Below are 19,321 nucleotides of genomic sequence, written 5' to 3' on the forward strand. Positions count from 1 at the left end.
GATTTCCGTATATTGAACCAGCCTTGCATCCCAGGGATGAATCCTACTTGATCATGGTGCACAATTTTTTTGATATGTTTTTGCATCCGATTCGCCAGAATTTTGTTGAGGATTTTTGCATCTAGGTTCATTAGAGATATTGGTCTGTAGTTTTCTTTCTTTGAAGTGTCTTTGTCTGGTTTAGGTATCAGGGTGATGTTGGCCTCATAGAATGAATTTGGAAGTTCTCCCTCTTTTTCTATTTCCTGAAGTAGCTTGAAAAGTATTGGTATTAGTTCTTCTTTAAAGGTTTTGTAAAATTCTGCTGTATACCCATCCGGTCCTGGGCTTTTCTTAGTTGGTAGTCTTTTGATGGTTTCTTCTATTTCCTCAATTGATATTGGTCTGTTTAGGTTGTCTATATCCTCCTGACTCAATCTGGGCAGATCATATGACTTAAGAAATTTATCTATGCCTTCACTATCTTCTAATTTATTGGAGTATAAGGATTCAAAATAGTTTTTGATTATCTTCTGTATTTCTGAAGTGTCTGTTGTGATATTGCCTTTTTCATCCCGTATGCTAGTAATTTGAGTTCTCTCTCTTCTTCTCTTCGCTAGCATTGCTAAGGGTCTGTCGATTTTGTTTATTTTTTCAAAGAACCAACTTTTAGTTTTGTCGATTTTTTCAATTGTTTCTTTTGTTTCGATTTCATTAATTTCAGCTCTGATTTTAATTATTTCTTGCCTTCTACTTCTTTTGCTGTTGTTTTGCTCTTCTTTTTCAAGGATTTTGAGATGAAGTATGAGATCATTTATTTGTTGGTTTTTTCTTTTTTTAAGGAATGAACTCCAAGCAATGAATTTTCCTCTTAGAACTGCTTTCAATGTGTCCCATAGATTCCGATATGTTGTGTCTGTGTTTTCATTTATCTCTAAGAATTTTTTAATTTCCTCCTTGATGTCTTCTATAACCCATTGATCATTCAGTAACCTATTGTTCATTCTCCAAGTGATGTATGCTTTTTCCTTCCTTCTTTTATCGTTGATTTTCAGTTTCATTCCATTATGATCAGATAAGATGCATGGTATTATCTCTACTCCTTTATATTGTCTAAGAGTTGCCCTGTGACATAATATATGATCTATTTTTGAGAAGGATCCATGTGCTGCTGAGAAAAAAGTATAACTGCTTGATGTTGGGTGGTATACTCTATATATGTCAATTAAGTCTAGGTTATTAATTGTGTGGTGGTCTATTAGACTCTTGAACTTGAGAAGAGTTTGTTTGACGAACATAGCTGCACCATTGTTTGGGGCATAAATATTTATGATTGTTATGTCTTGTTGGTGTATGGTTCCCTTAAGCAGTATGTAGTGTCCCTCTTTATCCCTTTTGATTAACTTTGGCTTGAAATCTATTTTATTTGGTATGAGTATGGACACTCCTGCTTGTTTCCGAAGTCCATATGAGTGATATGATTTTTCCCAACCTTTCACCTTCAGCCTATGTATGTCTTTTCCTATCAAATGCGTCTCCTGTAGGCAGCATATTGTTGGGTCTTGTTTTGTGATCCATTCTACTAGCCTGTGTCTCTTAATTGGTGAGTTTAAGCCATTAACATTTAGGGTTATTATTGAGATATGGGTTGTTCTTCCAGCCATATTTGTTTATTTCTGTTACTAAATATGGTTTGTTTTTCTCTTTGATTATTTTCCCCCCCTTTACTGTCCTACCTCCCACTGTTGGTTTTCATTGTTATTTTCCATTTCCTCTTCCTGTAATGTTTTGCCGAGGATGTTTTGAAGAGATGGTTTTCTAGCTGCGAATTCTTTAAACTTTTGTTTATCGTGGAAGGTTTTAATTTCATCTTCCATCCTGAAGCTTAATTTCGCTGGATACACAATTCTTGGTTGGAACCCATTTTCTTTCAGTGTTTGAAATATGTTATTCCAGGATCTTCTAGCTTTCAGAGTCTGTGTTGAAAGATCAGCTGTTATCCTGATTGGCTTACCCTTAAATGTAATCTGCTTCCTTTCTCTTGTAGCTTTTAAAATTCTCTCCTTATTCTGTATGTTGGGCATCTTCATTATACTGTGTCTAGGTGTGGATCTCTTATGATTTTGCACATTCGGCGTCCTGTAGGCTTCTAGGATTTGGGATTCTGTCTCATTCTTCAAGTCTGGGAAGTTTTCTCGTATTATTTCATTGAATAGACTGCTCATTCCTTTGGTTTGGAGCTCTGTACCTTCCTGTATCCCAATGACTCTTAAGTTTGGTCTCTTAATGTTATCCCATATTTCTTGGATGTTCTGCTCATGATTTCTTAACAGTCTTGCTGAGCTGTCTATGTTCTTTTCCAGTTGAAATACTTTGTCTTCATTGTCTGATGTTCTATCTTCTAAGTGTTCTACTCATTGAGTTTTTTTTTTTTTAAATATTTATTTATTTATTTTTCGGTGGACACAACATCTTTGTTTGTATGTGGTGCTGAGGATCGAACCCGGGCCGCACGCATGCCAGGCGAGCGCACTACCACTTGAGCCACATCCCCAGCCCCTCTCCATTGAGTTTTTAAGTTGGTTTATTGCTTCCTGCATTTCTAGGATTTCTGTTTGTTTGTTTTTTATAACCTCTATCTCCCTGTATAGTTGATCCTTTGCTTCCTGGATTTGTTTGCGTAATTCATTGTTGAAGTGATCTTTCATTGTCTGATTTTGCTGTCTAATGTCTTCCTTGATACTCCAGATCATCTGAAGCATGTATATCCTGAATTCTTTATCTGACATTCCATCTGCTGCAGCTGTTACCTCTTCTAAAGTTGCGTTGACCTGCATTGCTTGTGGTCCTTTCTTTCCTTGTCTTTTCATACTGCTTGCGTATCTTTCCTGCAGGCGCGGGCGGCGGCTCTGCTCTCTCCTTATTCCAATTGGGGTGACGAGTGTACCACACCGGCAGGCCACCGGGCCTGATCCGCCGGTCGGTTGCAGGTTTGCCTACCCTGCAGGCGTGGGCGGCAGCTCTACTCTGCCCCTACTCCAAATGGGGTGACGTGTCTGTCGTACCGGCAGGCCACTGGGCCTGTCCCGCTGGTCGGTCACAGATCTGCCCACCTTTCGGGCACGGGTGGCGGCTCTGCTCTGCCCCTACTCCAATTGGGGTGTCGTGACTACCCCGCCTGCAGGTCGCTGGGCCTGTTCCTGGCACGGGCGGCGACTCTGCTCTGCCCCTACTCCAATTAGGGTGGTGTGTGTACCACGCCGGCAGGCTCCTGGGCCTGATCCGCTGGTCTGTCGCAGGTCTGCCTACCTTGGAGGCGCGGGCGGCGGATATGCCCTCCCCCTCCTACCACGCCTGCGGACCCCTGGGCCTGATCTGCAGGTTGGTCACAGGTCTGCTCACCCTGCGGGCACGGTTGGCGGTTCCGCTCCGCTCCCACTCCAATTGGGGTCACGTGGCCACCACACCGGCAGGGGCTGATCGGGGCTTGGGAGAAGGATCTGCTCTGCCCCTACTCCAGTTGGGGTGACGTGTGTACCACACTGGCAGGCCACTGGGCCTGACCCGCCAGGCTGTCACAGGTCTGTTTACCTTGCAAGCGCGGGCGGCGGCTCTGCCCTGCCCCTCCTACCACGCCCATGTACCACTGGGTCGCGGGTCTGCCCACCTTGCGGGTGCGGGTGGCGGCTCCGCTCCGCCCCCTCTCCAATTGGGGTCACGCGGTCACCACGCTGGTGAGCCGCTGGGCCTGCTCCGGGCACTGGCTGTGGCCCGGCTCCTCCCCTCTGGCTCGACGACAAATTGAGGAGACTTGGGTGTCTGTGCCTCACCCCCCCTACCAGGAGACCAACTGTTTTTGTCGCTGCTGGTATTGATGAAGTTCTCTCCTCGGCCGCTTTCTGCTGACATCAGATCTCTGCCATGTTGGTATCCTATGCGAATGGCAGCATTTCGTTCCCCTTGCCGGGCAACCAAAGCAACGGGTGAGTCCTGACCGGCCCTCAGCAGGACCCGGACCGAGAAGCAGTTTCCGTGGGCTCCTAGCCCTGGGCCAGGGCAGTTCCGGGACGGCTTTGTACTCTTGAATGTCCTGTCTGAGCCTCTGAAGCTACTGGGATTACAAGCGTGAGCCACTGCGCCTGGCCCAGATCTTTAGTTTCTAACCTCTGCACTTTACCACCTCTTTGGATCCTCTTTGTTTCTTCTGCAAAACCTCCACTTAAGATATTCTCCTTTGTGCACACGCCTGTAATCTCAATTACTCAAGAGACTGAGACAGGAGGTATTGCAAGTTCAAGGCCAGCCTGGGCAACTTAGGGAGCCCTGTCAAAATAAAAGTAAAAGGCTTGGTGATACACCTCAGGGAAAATGTTCCCCTGGGTTCAATGCCCAGTTCTGGAAAAAAAAATTGAAACCTACTGGGAGATTGATCCCAAGGGTACTTTACCACTGAGTCACATCCCAGCCCTTTTTATTTTTTATTTTAAGACAGGATCTCACTAAGTTGCTTGGGGCCTCGATAAGTTGCTGAGGCTGGCCTTGAATTTGTAATCCTCCTGTCTGTGCCTCCCAAGTCACTGGGATTACAGGCGTGCGCCAAGGGGGGCACTCCTATATGAGTTATGTCTCTGTGTATATGTGTTGTGTATGTTTATATTTAAAAGAAAGAAATCAGAAGCTTAGAAAAAAAAGACAAAAATAATTAAATAATTCTATATGTAATTTCATCATTATTATTATCTATATTTCTCTATAAAGTGGTTATACTAACAAACAGTATACTAACATCTGTAAATACTAATAATATAATATAATTGGAATTATGAATGATAGAAGTGTACTGTGCTGTAAAAAATGAATGAATACATAAATAAATTTTTAAAATACAAAATAAACCCAATAACGAGGTGTGATAATGGTGTACACTTGTAATCCCAGTGACTTGGGAGACTGAGGCAGGAGGATGGCAAATTCAAAGCCAGTCTAGGCAACCTAGTGAAATTCTTAGCAATTTAGCAACACTGTCTCAAAATTTAAAAATCTAAAGGCTAGGGATGTAGCTCACTGGTAAATCCCCCCTGGATTCAATCCCTAGTATCCAAAGTAATAATAATGATAATAATAATAATAAGATAAACCAACTTTAAGGGCTGGGACATAGCTCAATGGAAAGAGTGATTGTCTAGCATGTATGAGACTCTGGATTCATTCCCAAGCATAAATAAATTAAAAAAATATAAACCTACTTTAAATAAACCAACTCTTTTGTTTAAAATTATTTTAGGCTTTTATTAAAGTAATAGGAATCAAGAAAAAAAATACAATCTTATCCCAAAATCTAATCAGTATTTTATTTATGTATCTTATACAGTTGGCTTTCCATATTTATGGGTTCTATATCCATTGGTTCTGCATCTGCAGATTCAAACAACTTCAGGTCAAAAATATTTTTAAAAACATTATATCTGGGGGCTGGGGTTGTGGCTCAGTGGTAGAGTGCTTGCCTAGCATGCGTGAGGCACTGGTTTTGATCCCTGGCACCACATTAAATAAAAATAAAAACGAATAAAATAAAGATATTGTGCCCATGTATAACACACACACACACACACACACACACATATATATATATATATATGTATATATATATATAAAACAGTATATCTGTGCTGAACATATACAGACTTTATTCTTCTCATTATTCCCTTTATGCTTCTCATTATTCCATATATGTGTGTGTGTGCACATGAATGTATATGAAAACACTATACATTAGCTAAACAACCGTTTACATGCATTTATGTTTTGTTAGGTATTATAAGTAATCTAGAGATGATTTAAAGTATATAGGAGGATGCACACATAGTATTACATGCAAATACTATGCCATTTCATAGGAAAGACTTAAGCATCCTCAAATTTCAGTATCCTCGGGGAATGAAGGCTCTAGAAACAATCTCCCATGGATATTGAGCAATAAGCGTGTTTAGATCCTTACCCAAATGCAGATTCTGTCTTCTGCATTTATCGTCATACAATACATGGAATGCCATATTCCACCTCTTCTGTTGATAGCATCACATTTTTCTAGTTTGCCTCTTTCTTGCTTGATTCTGGACTTACCTCTTCTCCTTCTCATCCTTCCCTGTAGGAAACCATGACAGTTCGATGTGCATCCTTGGACATCTTTATCCTGTTTAATCAGTTATTTTTGGAATGAGGAAAGAGAGAGATTTGTTTTTGTTTTACAAAACTGAGAATATGTAATATATAATGTTTTTTTCCTCCTGTTTTTCATTTAACAATGCATGGACATGTCTCTAGACCAATAAATAGAGTTCTAACTAATTTTTTTAGCTGCCTAATTTTCTGAAGGATGAAGATGCTACAATTTATTCAACCATTCGTGCATAGAAAGGCATTCGGGTTGTTTTAGTTCTTTGTACACAGTGCTGCAAAGAACAACCTTGTGTACTATTGTTTCTAGGGGATATGGTCCCCAAAATAGGTATTTTTTTAAATGAAAAGTAGGCTGGAGCACGATTTATAAATAAAGTACACAGAATAATGCCACACATTCAGAGAAATTCAGTAAATCGTGATAATGATGGAAATATTTGACTATGTGGTTACCTAGCAGCCTTTTGATGGGAAAAGATATGTTTCCAAGCAACTGGAAAGTGTATATCATTGAATAAGAATTTGTAAGCAGAGAACAAAAGACAGAACCTGACCCAAAGCAACTGAGAATCATTGTTACAAAGCATATTTCCTGTTGTGCTTCCTAGGCCATCTTAGCCTGGTAGAGTCTGATTACTGGACACTGAGTCCCTAACACTATGAATTAATCAAACTGCTCTATATATTTTTTAAAACAAACCTGAGTTTTAAAAGGTCTCACCAATTGCATTATCTTATGGCTGGTGAGTTAAAGAATTCTAAGGTGTCTAGATTAGGCAGTGTGTGTGAAAGAGCATTACATTAGGAGTTCAACACTAATCTTTGGCTTTGCCAACTTGTCAGCATTGTGGCATAATAATACCATGCTGCTTACTTTGCAGTATTGTAGTGGGTAACAAATGGAATTATGTAAATGAAAGAGCTTTTCGAAAGCTATACATATATTAGCATTGTTAATATTATTCTGATTCTTGAGTAGGCAATGTCCTGTGTACCTAGCACCTTTCCTGTTCTTTGTATCACCAAGAAAGAACATACTACCACTTAAAAGAAGATTGATTTTGTAACAATCATGAACTACACCATAAAAGTAGGGAACAATCAATAAAAAAAAATAGCAGACTAGATGTCAGCCATTGAGCCCATCTGCAGCTATTGTTCAACGAACTTCCATAACAATGAAAATATTTACAAAGCTGCCTCAGCTTTTAATGTTTCATAGATAAATGAACATGAAATAATGGAGTATGGCTTTTTTTTTCCTCTTTCCATTAAGTTTCTATTTTTAACTCCTGTACAGTATCAGATGCAATATCCTGATGTTCTTTTCCTAGTCCTGGCCCCTGCCCATAAAGTACACACATGCTTACAGGAATCCAACCACGCTTTAGATGTTTCCTGCCCAATTACTGTTATTTTTTGTGACTAAAACATTGAAGAAATTGGTGCCTCTATAAATAAATACTCCAAATATATTACAGATGGACATGTCTGTGGATGGAGTAGAAGAAACTACCCATCAGATATGGGGGTTCATTCATTTTAAAAATGTGGTATGCTTCTGGTATCCACTCTTTAGTAGGATAGAGCATTGGTATAAGGAGTTCCAGAAATCTCAGTGCCAGTTGAAGATTGGCAGTTGGTTCCTTCCAGCTGTTCTTAAAGGTATTCTCTCTGCAGGGATTTAAAAGTGGCTCATCATTATGGCTTAAGATGTTGATGTGTAGCTGTTTCTATTTTTTATTCTTCCCTTAGAAAAAAATAGGATGTTTTTCTAGTACTGAAGGGTTTATGAAGTTCTGCAGAATTAGACCTAAATAAATTATCATAACTGTCATTAGCTAGTAACAGTGGTGGGGAAAACACCATGTGTGGGGTGTATAATTAAGTTAATTAATTAGTATTTTTATTGTTTTACCTTCTGACTAGTTGTGGCAGCATCAAATGGACACCTCAAGAGAGAGGTGCAGAGTCCTTGGAGTGATTTCCAGTTGCAGACTTTTGCATGATCTTTCAAAGCCTTTCTTTTAGGGCTGGCTTATCATGCTGCTGGGTGTACATATGTTGAGGAAAAAGAGAAAAAACTTTCAAGATTGAAACTGCCTGTTTCTAAAATCCTTTTTCAGTTTAAATCCTGTTTCCAAAAGAGAAATTTTCATTGTTGATCATTTTGTGTTAGAGAGAGTTAAGCATATTACAGTATAAGGTATATAGGTGACACGAAAGTGCAGTAAATATGAGACACACTCCATGTTCTCCTCAGTTGACTAAGATGTGAGGGAAAAATGTCATTCTGTTTACTCTCCTTTATTTTAGAGATAACTTATCTTAACAAAAATACATAAATTATAGAAGTGATTACACCTATTATAAAAGGACCTTTTCAATTTTAAGACATCATAACATGTAAACAGCTGGGCTTCTTTACACTTATTTATTTATTTATTTATTGGTACCAGGCTTGAACTCTGGGGCACTCAACCACTGAGCCACATCCCCAGCCCTATTTTGCATTTTATTTAGAGACAGGGTCTCACTGAGTTACTTAGCTCCTGGCTTTTGCTGAGGCTGGCTTTGAATTCGTCATCCTTTTGCCTCAGCCTCCCGACTTGCTGGATTACAGGTGTGCACCACGGAGCTTCTTATATAGAATTCATAATACATGTTGTTCAGTTTTCAGGAAATTTTACTTACTTAGAAAGTCATCTATTGCACAAAGCAAGATATTTCTATCTTATAAATAGAATTAAAGTTTGAGCGACCTTTCAATTTTTTATCTATAAAGCAAAATATGAAATAAAGAATTAAAAATTTTTGAAGAAAGAGGGACTGTTAATTATGTGATGATTTTCACTTAAATTGGAGGAAAAAAAATTTTCCTTGAACTCTCTAGAATCATCTAGAATGGAGCAAACAAGTAGCTTGTAAAATAGGTGCCATCTAAGCAGCTTGAATTCAGTCTGCAATTCTAGACATCTTGACAAAATCTACTAGAAAGAGGATGGAATTGAGTGTTGGCATTGAGGTTTGGGACGATTTGTATACACAGTGAAAAAAAAATGACTGTACTTTAATTTCTTTAAGTTGATGGCCAAAATGAGATGTTTTTGATTATGCAAAACTTTTCATTGATCTTTCTTATTAATACAAATGCATATACTATAATAATGTTGGTTTCTGAAATTATAAAGATAATGATTAAAACTGGCAAGTTTCATTGAACCAACGTATCATATTAATGTAAAATGTTAACAATAGAGGAAACTGGGTGGGGTATAAGTGAACTCTCCTCTCACTTCTATCTTAATTTTTCTGTAAGTCAAAACTTGTTTAAAAAAATGAAGCCCATTAAAAAAGAAATAACAAGAACAAAAATGTTTCTGTTTTACATGACCACCTTGTTCTAGAACTGTTTATCTGTAAGATGTAAGTATTCTGAGGTAAAATAAATATTAAAATATTCTTATAATATTTTCCTTTCGAAGCCCCCTGTTCCTGCTGATGGGCAGAACCACAGACTCTGGGACAGGAGTTCCCTGGGTTTCTCCTTTTCTAGCAAAGCAATAAATCTTCTTTTTCCTTTTTCTCAAAAATATTTTTTTTCTTTTGAAAATATGCTATTTAACTATTTGGACCATTTCCAGATTTAGACCAAACTCCTATTTTATGTTTGGTTTATTAGTACCTAACAAAATAATACCAACATACATTTTTATTTTCTCCCCAGACAAAAACATGGCAAAATTTCCTGTTCCATATCATCTCTAATAAGTTTAAGCACATCATTTATTTACTTATAGACATTAAGATTTTTAGGTTTAAAAGTGAGAATTAATTGTACATACAATCAATTAAGCATTCTCTAAAGCTGAAAACTAATAAGTAGCAATTCTTGGGAAACTTTACTACATATAGGATACAAAAAAAATCTATGTACTTCACAAAAGCTAATGATATGAAATCTTATGTCAATTTCTTATCTTAATTTGAACTGGTATTTTAAATATCATTTTAAAAATTACTCATACTTATTACCTTAAGTTTATCTTGTTAGTGTTTTAGGTTTGGTAGTGTATGTGTGTGTGTGTGTGTGTGTGTGCAGTGCTGGGGATAAAGCCCAGGGCCTATTATATGACAGGTCAAGTGCTCTACCACTGAGCTGTGCCTCCAGCCCCGGAGAGTTTCATAATAATTTTTGTATTTTTACCCTACCAAAGATTGTAACAAATATATTCCACTTGCTGCAGTCTAAAACAACACTTAGTAATACTAATGCTTAGTGCTATTAATATTAATTACTTTGATGGCATTTTTTTCTGAGTTTAATTTTCTCATCACCCAGCTATCTTTCAGAGCGTGATATTTTGATTTTCCTAATTACTATTCCATGTACTTGAGATGGCATTTTCTACTTCTAAAAAATTGAATAGCACAACCATTGTAAGTGATGTGCTGGTATGTTATCATATAAATGCTCAAGGTACAGCTTCTAATGTTGAAAAATAGGAAAATAAATTGACCTTGATGAAGTGTGCCTTCTTTTGTCTCTTCCCAGGAAAGTTTATTTCAGGTATTTCTACTGCTGAAATGATTAGCGTTAACAGCTTTTCCCCTCCATTTTATTTTACAGGGACTCTTCATCTTCCTGATATATGGGGTGTACAACACAGAGGTAAGTCTGCTTGGAGTATCTCAAGGCTGACAGAGTGAATGAGAGAAATGACAGGTTTCTTATCTTGATAACTGAGGAACAAAGTTGGCTTTTCATATGAGTGTCCTACTGCCCTTCATGCTTGGACTAGCTTATATGCATCCGAGCTTACTATTAAACACTGACACCCTGAATAAAGGGACAGCCTCATTTCTCACAGGCATTGACTAATATTTTACTACTGCCTGGAGTTCTTGAATTTTCAGCCTTTAACACTTAGCTATACTTGACAATATTAAAGCTTCAGTTTAAATGGTGGAATGCTTATATGTCATTGCATGGAGTTAGCGAAGTACAATTATTTCTTATCTCAAAATGTTCATCAAATATTGTCTTTTAAGTTTTTCAGGAAAACTCAGAGAGTCCCATAAGTATTAGTAAATAATATTTATGGTTTCAATTGTGAAATTTCTTCAGAGAAGTTATTTGCAAACCCTAATTATGATAAGTTATTTAGCTAAGGAAATATTATAAGAAAATGGACTTATAATTTCATCAAGAAAATATACTATGTAAATAAACTATTGTCATAACTCTAGTTCTTTTATTAAAATTTTCTGTGGTCTATAAATACCCTCAGGGAAGTTGCTGGTTTAGATTTCTGCATGCTTGTAATGACAGTGTCTTTTCTAGGGACTGATTAAATGCTTATTTTTGTTTGTTTGTTTTGTTGATATAACTTTGATTTCAACATTTTACTTTATACTTTTCCCTTAACAGAAAATTTTGTGATTTTGCATTAATTTGTAGGAATTCTATATTAAAGAGGAAAGAATGGATCCAAGCAGAGAACTTAGAAGGGCCTGCTGGACAATGTTTCACAAATAATATAAAGGTCAGACAGCAATATAACGTGGCAAATAGATTCCTTAGGTAGAATGAAAAGGTATGTGAACATTTAAATAACATGTGATGCTGATGAAGTAAGTGTGTGGGTGTGTTTTACAGGACAGCTGCACCTGGATTACACACGGTTTCCCTTTCCAGTAGCCTTCAGGTAGGTTGGCAGTAAGACAAAAAAATTTTTTTTTTTTTTTTTGCAACGGTACCTCTATTGCGGTTTCAAAGTAGATTCCTCCTCTAAATGCAAAGGATGCTGATTATTAGTGTTTCCAAACTAAAAGGGATAATAGAGATAGCAACAATAAATGTTGGGCATTGAAGTTTAAGGCTTTTAGATAGAATTAAAGGTGCCTTAAGTGATCCACTTTGGGGTTTGTATTTTGGTTCAATACCTGGATTGCAAACCCTAAAGTGAAGAAATCCCCAAAGTTCAGTCCTCAGTTTTCCTCACCTTCTCCTCCAACCCCTTTCTCTGCAGCTCCCACGCCACGCTGCAGTACGGATGCCCCCTCCCCCGCCCCAACTTCCCGCCCCTTGGGTTCCACCTCCTGAGCGTCTTTCCCCCAGAAGCCCTCAACAACTTTCGTCTCCTTCAGTGTAGTCCACCAATCATGTCTATTCTCCTCGGAAGCCCCTTTCAGTAGGGTTCCAAATCCCCGCCCCTCCTACTCTGGTGTCCCTCAACTCCGCCCAACCGCCCCAGTGATTGACAGGCAGGCCGGGCGGAAACTGCTGCGCAGGCGCCGTGAGTCCGTAGAGCTCCCCTCTGGTCGGGTCGAGGAGTTCCCAGCAGACACCGCGCCGCGGCTGCGCAGTACAGGGGAGGCTTTTAATTCCATTGTGGAGAGGACGGCGTTATTTTTATTAACTGGAGGCGACGGCGGCTGCGGCGGCGGCGGGACCCGTAAGTGTTGCCGGTGGGTCCGGGAGGAAGTGGTCGAGGCTCGGGGAAGAGTCACAGGGCCTTGCGTGCCGGTGCCGGAGGCGACGGGACTGGGAATTAGTGCTGGGCGCGTTGCGGTCTGGGCGGCGGCGCGGCGGGGTCCTGAGCGCTGCGGTGGTCCCGGCCCGGGGCCCGGTTCCACCTCCTTTCCTCCCTCTTCCCTCTTCCCCCTCCTCTCCTCAGCCAGGCCACCTCCGGGGTATGAAAATCGGCAGCGGGTTCCTGAGTGGCGGCGGTGGTACGGGCAGTAGCGGTGGTAGCGGCTCCGGCGGCGGCGGCGGCGGCGGCGGCGGCGGCAGCAGCAGCGGCAACAGCGGCAGCAACAGCAGGAGAGCAGAGATGGAGCCCACCTTTCCCCAGGGTATGGTTATGTTCAACCACCGGCTTCCCCCGGTCACCAGCTTCACACGGCCGGCGGGGTCGGCCGCCCCTCCCCCGCAGTGCGTGTTATCCTCCTCTACCTCCGCAGCCCCGGCCGCTGAGCCCCCCCCTCCGCCAGCCCCGGACATGACTTTCAAGAAGGAGCCGGCGGCGTCAGCCGCGGCCTTCCCTTCGCAGAGGACCTCCTGGGGATTCTTGCAGTCTTTGGTTAGCATCAAGCAGGAGAAACCCGCGGATCCTGAGGAACAGCAGTCCCACCACCACCATCACCACCACCACTATGGGGGGCTGTTCGCTGGAGCTGAAGAGAGATCTCCAGGCCTAGGAGGAGGGGAAGGGGGGAGCCACGGCGTCATCCAGGACCTCAGTATTCTCCACCAGCATGTCCAGCAGCAACCAGCCCAGCACCACCGTGATGTATTACTGAGCAGCAGTAGCAGGACTGATGACCATGGCAACGAGGAGCCAAAGCAGGACACTAATGTCAAAAAGGCAAAGAGGCCAAAGCCAGAATCTCAGGGAATCAAAGCCAAGAGGAAGCCAAGTGCATCTTCCAAACCTTCTTTGGTTGGTGATGGAGAAGGTGCCATCCTCTCCCCAAGTCAGAAACCTCATATCTGTGATCACTGTAGTGCTGCTTTCCGAAGCTCCTATCACCTGCGGAGACATGTCCTCATTCATACAGGAGAAAGACCTTTTCAGTGCAGCCAGTGTAGTATGGGTTTCATTCAGAAATATCTACTGCAGAGACATGAGAAAATTCATAGTAGAGAGAAGCCCTTTGGATGTGATCAATGCAGCATGAAGTTTATTCAGAAGTACCATATGGAGAGACACAAGAGGACACATAGTGGAGAAAAGCCATATAAGTGTGACACTTGCCAACAGTATTTTTCAAGGACTGATAGATTGTTGAAGCACAGGCGCACATGTGGTGAAGCCATAGCGAAAGGAGCCGCTAGTGCAGAACCTGGGTCATCAAACCATAACAATATGGGTAATCTGGCTGTGTTGTCTCAGGGAAATACAAGTTCTTCAAGGAGAAAATCAAAATCAAAAAGCATAGCTATTGAAAATAAGGAACATAAAACTGGTAAAACAAATGAATCACAAATTTCAAATAATATAAACATGCAGAGTTATTCAGTAGAAATGCCTACTGTGTCTTCCAGTGGAGGCATAATTGGCACTGGTATAGATGAACTACAGAAAAGGGTGCCAAAATTGATCTTTAAGAAAGGAAGCAGAAAGAATACAGATAAAAGCTACCTTAATTTTGTGTCACCATTACCAGACATAGTTGGACAGAAATCCTTGTCTGGGAAACCAAGTGGCTCACTTGGTATAGTATCAAATAATAGTGTGGAGACCATTAGTCTTCTCCAAAGTACAAGTGGTAAACAAGGTCAAATAAGTAGTAATTATGATGATGCCATGCAGTTTTCAAAGAAAAGAAGATATTTACCAACTGCCAGCAGCAACAGTGCCTTTTCTATAAATGTAGGACACATGGTCTCCCAACAGTCCGTCATTCAGTCTGCAGGTGTCAGTGTTCTGGACAGTGAGGCGCCATTGTCACTTATTGACTCTTCAGCACTAAATGCTGAAATTAAGTCTTGTCATGACAAGTCTGGAATTCCTGATGAGGTTTTACAAAGTCTTTTGGATCAATACTCCAACAAATCAGAAAGCCAGAAAGAGGATCCTTTCAATATAACAGAACCACGAGTGGATTTACACACCTCAGGAGAACACTCAGAATTGGTTCAAGAAGAAAATTTGAGCCCAGGCACCCAAACACCTTCAAATGATAAAACACACATGTTGCAAGAATACTCCAAATACCTCCAACAGGCTTTTGAAAAATCTACTAACGCAGGTTTTACTCTTGGACATGGTTTCCAATTTGTCAGTTTGTCTTCACCTCTCCACAACCACACTTTATTTCCAGAAAAACAAATATACACTACATCTCCTTTGGAGTGTGGTTTCGGCCAATCTGTTACCTCAGTGTTGCCATCTTCATTGCCAAAGCCTCCTTTTGGGATGTTGTTTGGATCTCAACCAGGTCTTTATTTATCTGCTTTGGATGCTACACATCAGCAGCTGACACCTTCCCAGGAGCTGGATGATCTGATAGATTCTCAGAAGAATTTAGAGACTTCATCAGCCTTCCAGTCTTCATCTCAGAAATTGACTAGCCAGAAGGAACAACAGAAAAACTTAGAGTCCTCAACAAGTTTTCAGATTCCATCTCAGGAGTTAGCTAGCCAGATAGATCCTCAGAAAGACATAGAGCCTAGAACAACGTACCAGATTGAGAACTTTGCACAAGCATTTGGTTCTCAGTTTAAGTCGGGCAGCAGGGTGCCAATGACCTTTATCACTAACTCTAATGGAGAAGTGGACCATAGAGTAAGGACTTCAGTGTCAGATTTCTCAGGGTATACAAATATGATGTCTGATGTAAGTGAGCCATGTAGTACAAGAGTAAAGACACCCACCAGCCAAAGTTACAGGTAAGGTCCCAGAAGTGACCAGGCTGGGGGTCTTCTAATGTAATTTTGTTTTATTTTGAGAACACTGCCATTGGAATGTTTCTACACGATCCTATTAAGAATAATGTAATGCCCTTTCAATGCAACTTTTCATATTTAGTTTATTTTGTTAGTGTGATTTTAGCTCTGTTTGTATTATGATTTTTAATCAAAATCAATAGATTAAAAATAGTTTGACATTCAAAGTGACAATGTTTAGCAATCAAATTTACATGTATAGATTGTCAGGGAATAGCCCAAAACTTTTAAATGCAAAAAAAAAAAAAAAAAAAATCCCAAAAAAAGAAAAACAAAACAAAAAAACCTAAAAAAACAAAAATCAAAAAACAAAAACTACAAAAAAACAAAACAAAAAAAAAACTTTGTTGCTAGGATTAAGGTTATTCTAATTGCTTTACTCTCAGGAAAGTGTAATAACGCATGGGAATTCTGTACGTTATCACCGTAATGGAATATCCAATTTACAAATAGTATGATATACATTTCATCATTTAAGTAAGGGATCGAAAACATTTCAAATTGCTCTTTCTGGGCTGGTATAATATATATTTCATCATTTAAGTAAGGGATCGAAAACATTTCAAATTGCTATCTCCATCTGGGCTGATTCAAAATTCTGAGATTGTTGGCTACCTAATATTTTGTTGCAGCTTTTTAATGTACTCTGAACTTCCAAACCACATTTCATTCCAGCCTGGTAGAACAAATTTTCTTGGATCTTTGATCAAAGCCTGGAATGATAGCTTTAATAAAAGGAGAAGAAAAAAAAAAAAAAGCATCCTCTAGTTATCCCAACTATAACAAGGCTGTAGTTCCATTAAGTGATTCTATTGACATCTAGTACAATGTTGAAGCCCAAGTGGTTGGTGGGTTCCAGTTTTAGAACCCAAGTTGGAATCACATAATTCATTGAAATTTGGGGTATGCATTATTTATTATACATGGCCTGAAAAACATTCTTTTATTGTGTTATTATTATATTACCTTCACTTATGTGTTTTGGTTTTTGTTAATCTATCCTCTTAAGAGTTCTGGGCCTGCTTTGTTCCCTCTTCTCCCTATCATTTTAGAATGATAAGTAATTGATTATGCATTTAAATGCCTTATGGTATCCAAATACTAAACAGTAGGTTAAACATCCTCAACCTCACTTTTTTTTTTTTTAAAGCAAACCCCATATGGATATCTATGTATAATAAAACTGCATGGACTCAGAACTATAGATTTTAATAGGGTTGTGATTCCACCTGGTGACATAACTCATGAGGGATAAGAGTGTGTATTTAATAATGACATCAGAACCTCTTTGTGAAATTGCAGCCTTTAATGTACATTTTTAAAGGAGGGTGTGTTAGTCAGTATTGTACAGGGGGTCTTGTAAAGTCATCAAAACTTGCTATGAACGCTAATTGCCATTTAAAGCTACTGATAGGCAGTGGCTCTGCTCTAAACCACTTTTTAGCAATTGTATTTTTTTCCTGATTATATTTTTTAATGTACTTTGATGTTTATGCTGATGAGTTTTTTATGTACTTTTGGTGATGTTTCAGTCTTATGTACTCTTCTGACGTCAGAAAAGTACCACTGGTTGTTTGCAGTCTTATTGTGTAATCAGCCTACCACAGGCTTCCATGTATAATAAAGTAATTAATATTGTGCAAGTGTAAAACACTTCTGTTATAAAAGCAGTGTTTGGAAAATAAGAAATTATTAAAAATGGTTACAAAATACTAGTTAATTTCCTTTCCCCATGTTCCTCCCTTTAGCTTTTTAGCAGCTACAGGGTCACCAACTTGTCATTGAAATATTTTTAGAAAATGTGTTTAATCCTCTTAAATACATTCAGTACTAAAAGTCTGTATTTCTTATTTCAGTAAGTGCGGTAAGTTCTGTTGGGTACAGAGTACAAGCTGTAATTAAAGGATGGAGAGAACCTTTACCACTGTATCTCTTAAGCTGTATGATTTTTCTCCAGTTTTTTTTGTCTGTTTTATACAGGTTTTGAATTTCTTTAACTTTTATTGTGTGTACTGAATACTGCATATGTATTATTCTGATTGTTTGCTCTAGTTTACTACCAATAAAAGTCCTGTTAATCACAAAATTGAAGAAAGGAGATATCACTTTAATCAGACACATTTTTCAGAGTTTTCTATGGACTACATTTCATAAAATAGTCACATTTATGGTATAACCTGCAATTTAGGAACTTGCATTTTTATTGTATTTAAAGAGTATTTTATGTTTCTAGGTTTATTTTATTTGAAAATGGGTTAAATATTTTGTTGGAGGTGCACAAAAATATGGAAGAATAAAAGTCTAATATGTGAATTAGAACATGTTTTAATGAATTTGATTAGCCACCCTAAATATTACTCTTGAGAGATTACTGTTAGAGGCTTTATTTTTAAATCAATATTTTAAATCCAATACTTTTGGTTCAGGGTGCATCCTTTTTTGCCTCAGGTTATTTTAAAATGACAGGATAACATGTATAAATGGTCTTCAGCATTTTTGGTAAGAAAAAAGTAGTGTTAAGTCAAAATTAACTTAGAAATTGAAGGTATAGGTATTAGGGAAGATGCAGAAAAGGTGCTTCTGGACTCATGATGTGGCTCAGTGGTAGAGTACTTGTCTAGCACACATGAAGCTCTGGGTTTCTATCCATAGCAGTGAAAGAAAAAAATGTGTCCAAGGTAAATATGTTAACTTAAAGATGAACGAGAAGTTGGCTTAGACATCTGAGGTCATGAGGAAATTATGCTCTGATATTTTGTGGCCACAAATGTTGAGGTATTAGGAATAAAATATTGAAGAGTAGAATAGGTCTTGGATGTTTTGCTTCTTAAATATATGATAGTATTTTAGGGAAATGATTAATCATGTATATTAAGCATAAGCATGTGCCCATATGATTAGGAAATAATATAGATTAATTATCTGTTGGTATTATTTCCAGATTTAATTGTTTTCTTGAACTCATTGTTAAGCAGTCTTCACTGCTTTGAATAAAAATTTAATTTCATTGATTCTGCATTGAAATCAAATTCTTAATTTCCCTGTACAGATGATTTATTCCCCTCCTGAAGATTAGTCCTAACAAGTTAATTTTTTTTTTAACCCACCCCACTACCTTTTTTTCTTTTGTGGAATATCTGTGTCTGAATTTGATCATTTTAAAATTAAAGATTTTTGCTTTTAACATGTTGGAAACAGTGCTTTGGATTTCTATTTTGCTACTATAAATTCAGAATGACTAACATAATTTGGCAATTGATGGTTAGTAATTTGTGAGGTAATTTAATAATGAGAACAAAAATGTGGAAAAGAAATCTGTGCTTCAAGTTTTTAATTGCAAAGATATAAATATTTCTGTATTTAGCTTTCTGTGTTAACAGTTATCATATAAGAGAGATAAAGTTTTTTTTTTCAGGTATCTGGTAGTTTGTAATCATTTGCCTTCATTTAGTATCCTTTAAATATGAACTGGGTGGCAATTTGAGTGATATGGCCTTGTGAAGGCATATATTGTTAAACACAAGTTCCTCTTTAAAAAAAAGTTACTGTTTGAACTTCCAAGTCCTATTTTTAGAGTAAAACACCTGAAGATTCATTTTCTGAATGTAGTGATTTTCTTATTTTCTGTGATACATAATGATAGATTTCAGTTTTAAAATGTGATACAAAATTCCTTTGTTAGTGCTATGATATGATCCATGCATCATG

The 19,321-nt window shown here is 38.7% G+C and overlaps 1 protein-coding gene across 7 annotated transcripts in view; it reads left to right on the forward strand.

Annotated features, from left to right (window-relative positions):
• The window catches only part of Znf281 (zinc finger protein 281), a 141,177-nt gene that overhangs the window by 77,587 nt on the left and 44,269 nt on the right, over positions 1-19,321 (forward strand). For 3 of the 7 annotated variants that reach the window (XR_009228780.1, XR_009228779.1, XR_009228777.1), the window contains exons 5-6: positions 10,790-10,831; positions 11,819-12,617. Coding sequence is in view for 3 of the 7 variants with exons in the window: in XM_046464615.2 (XP_046320571.1) it covers positions 12,858-15,560 (2,703 nt within the window). In the remaining 4 variants the exon portion in view is untranslated. Of the gene's footprint in view, positions 1-10,789; positions 10,832-11,620; positions 11,726-11,818; positions 12,618-12,839; positions 18,625-19,321 lie in introns of those variants that run through there. The other 4 variants (XM_058586013.1, XR_009228778.1, XM_046464615.2 and 1 more) reach the window with 4 other exon arrangements.

Source organism: Marmota monax, unplaced genomic scaffold (assembly GCF_021218885.2).
Source record: "Marmota monax isolate L192 unplaced genomic scaffold, Marmota_monax_Labrador192_F-V1.1 WCK01_AAM20220418_F8-fsc00099, whole genome shotgun sequence".
Lineage (NCBI taxonomy): Eukaryota > Metazoa > Chordata > Mammalia > Rodentia > Sciuridae > Marmota > Marmota monax.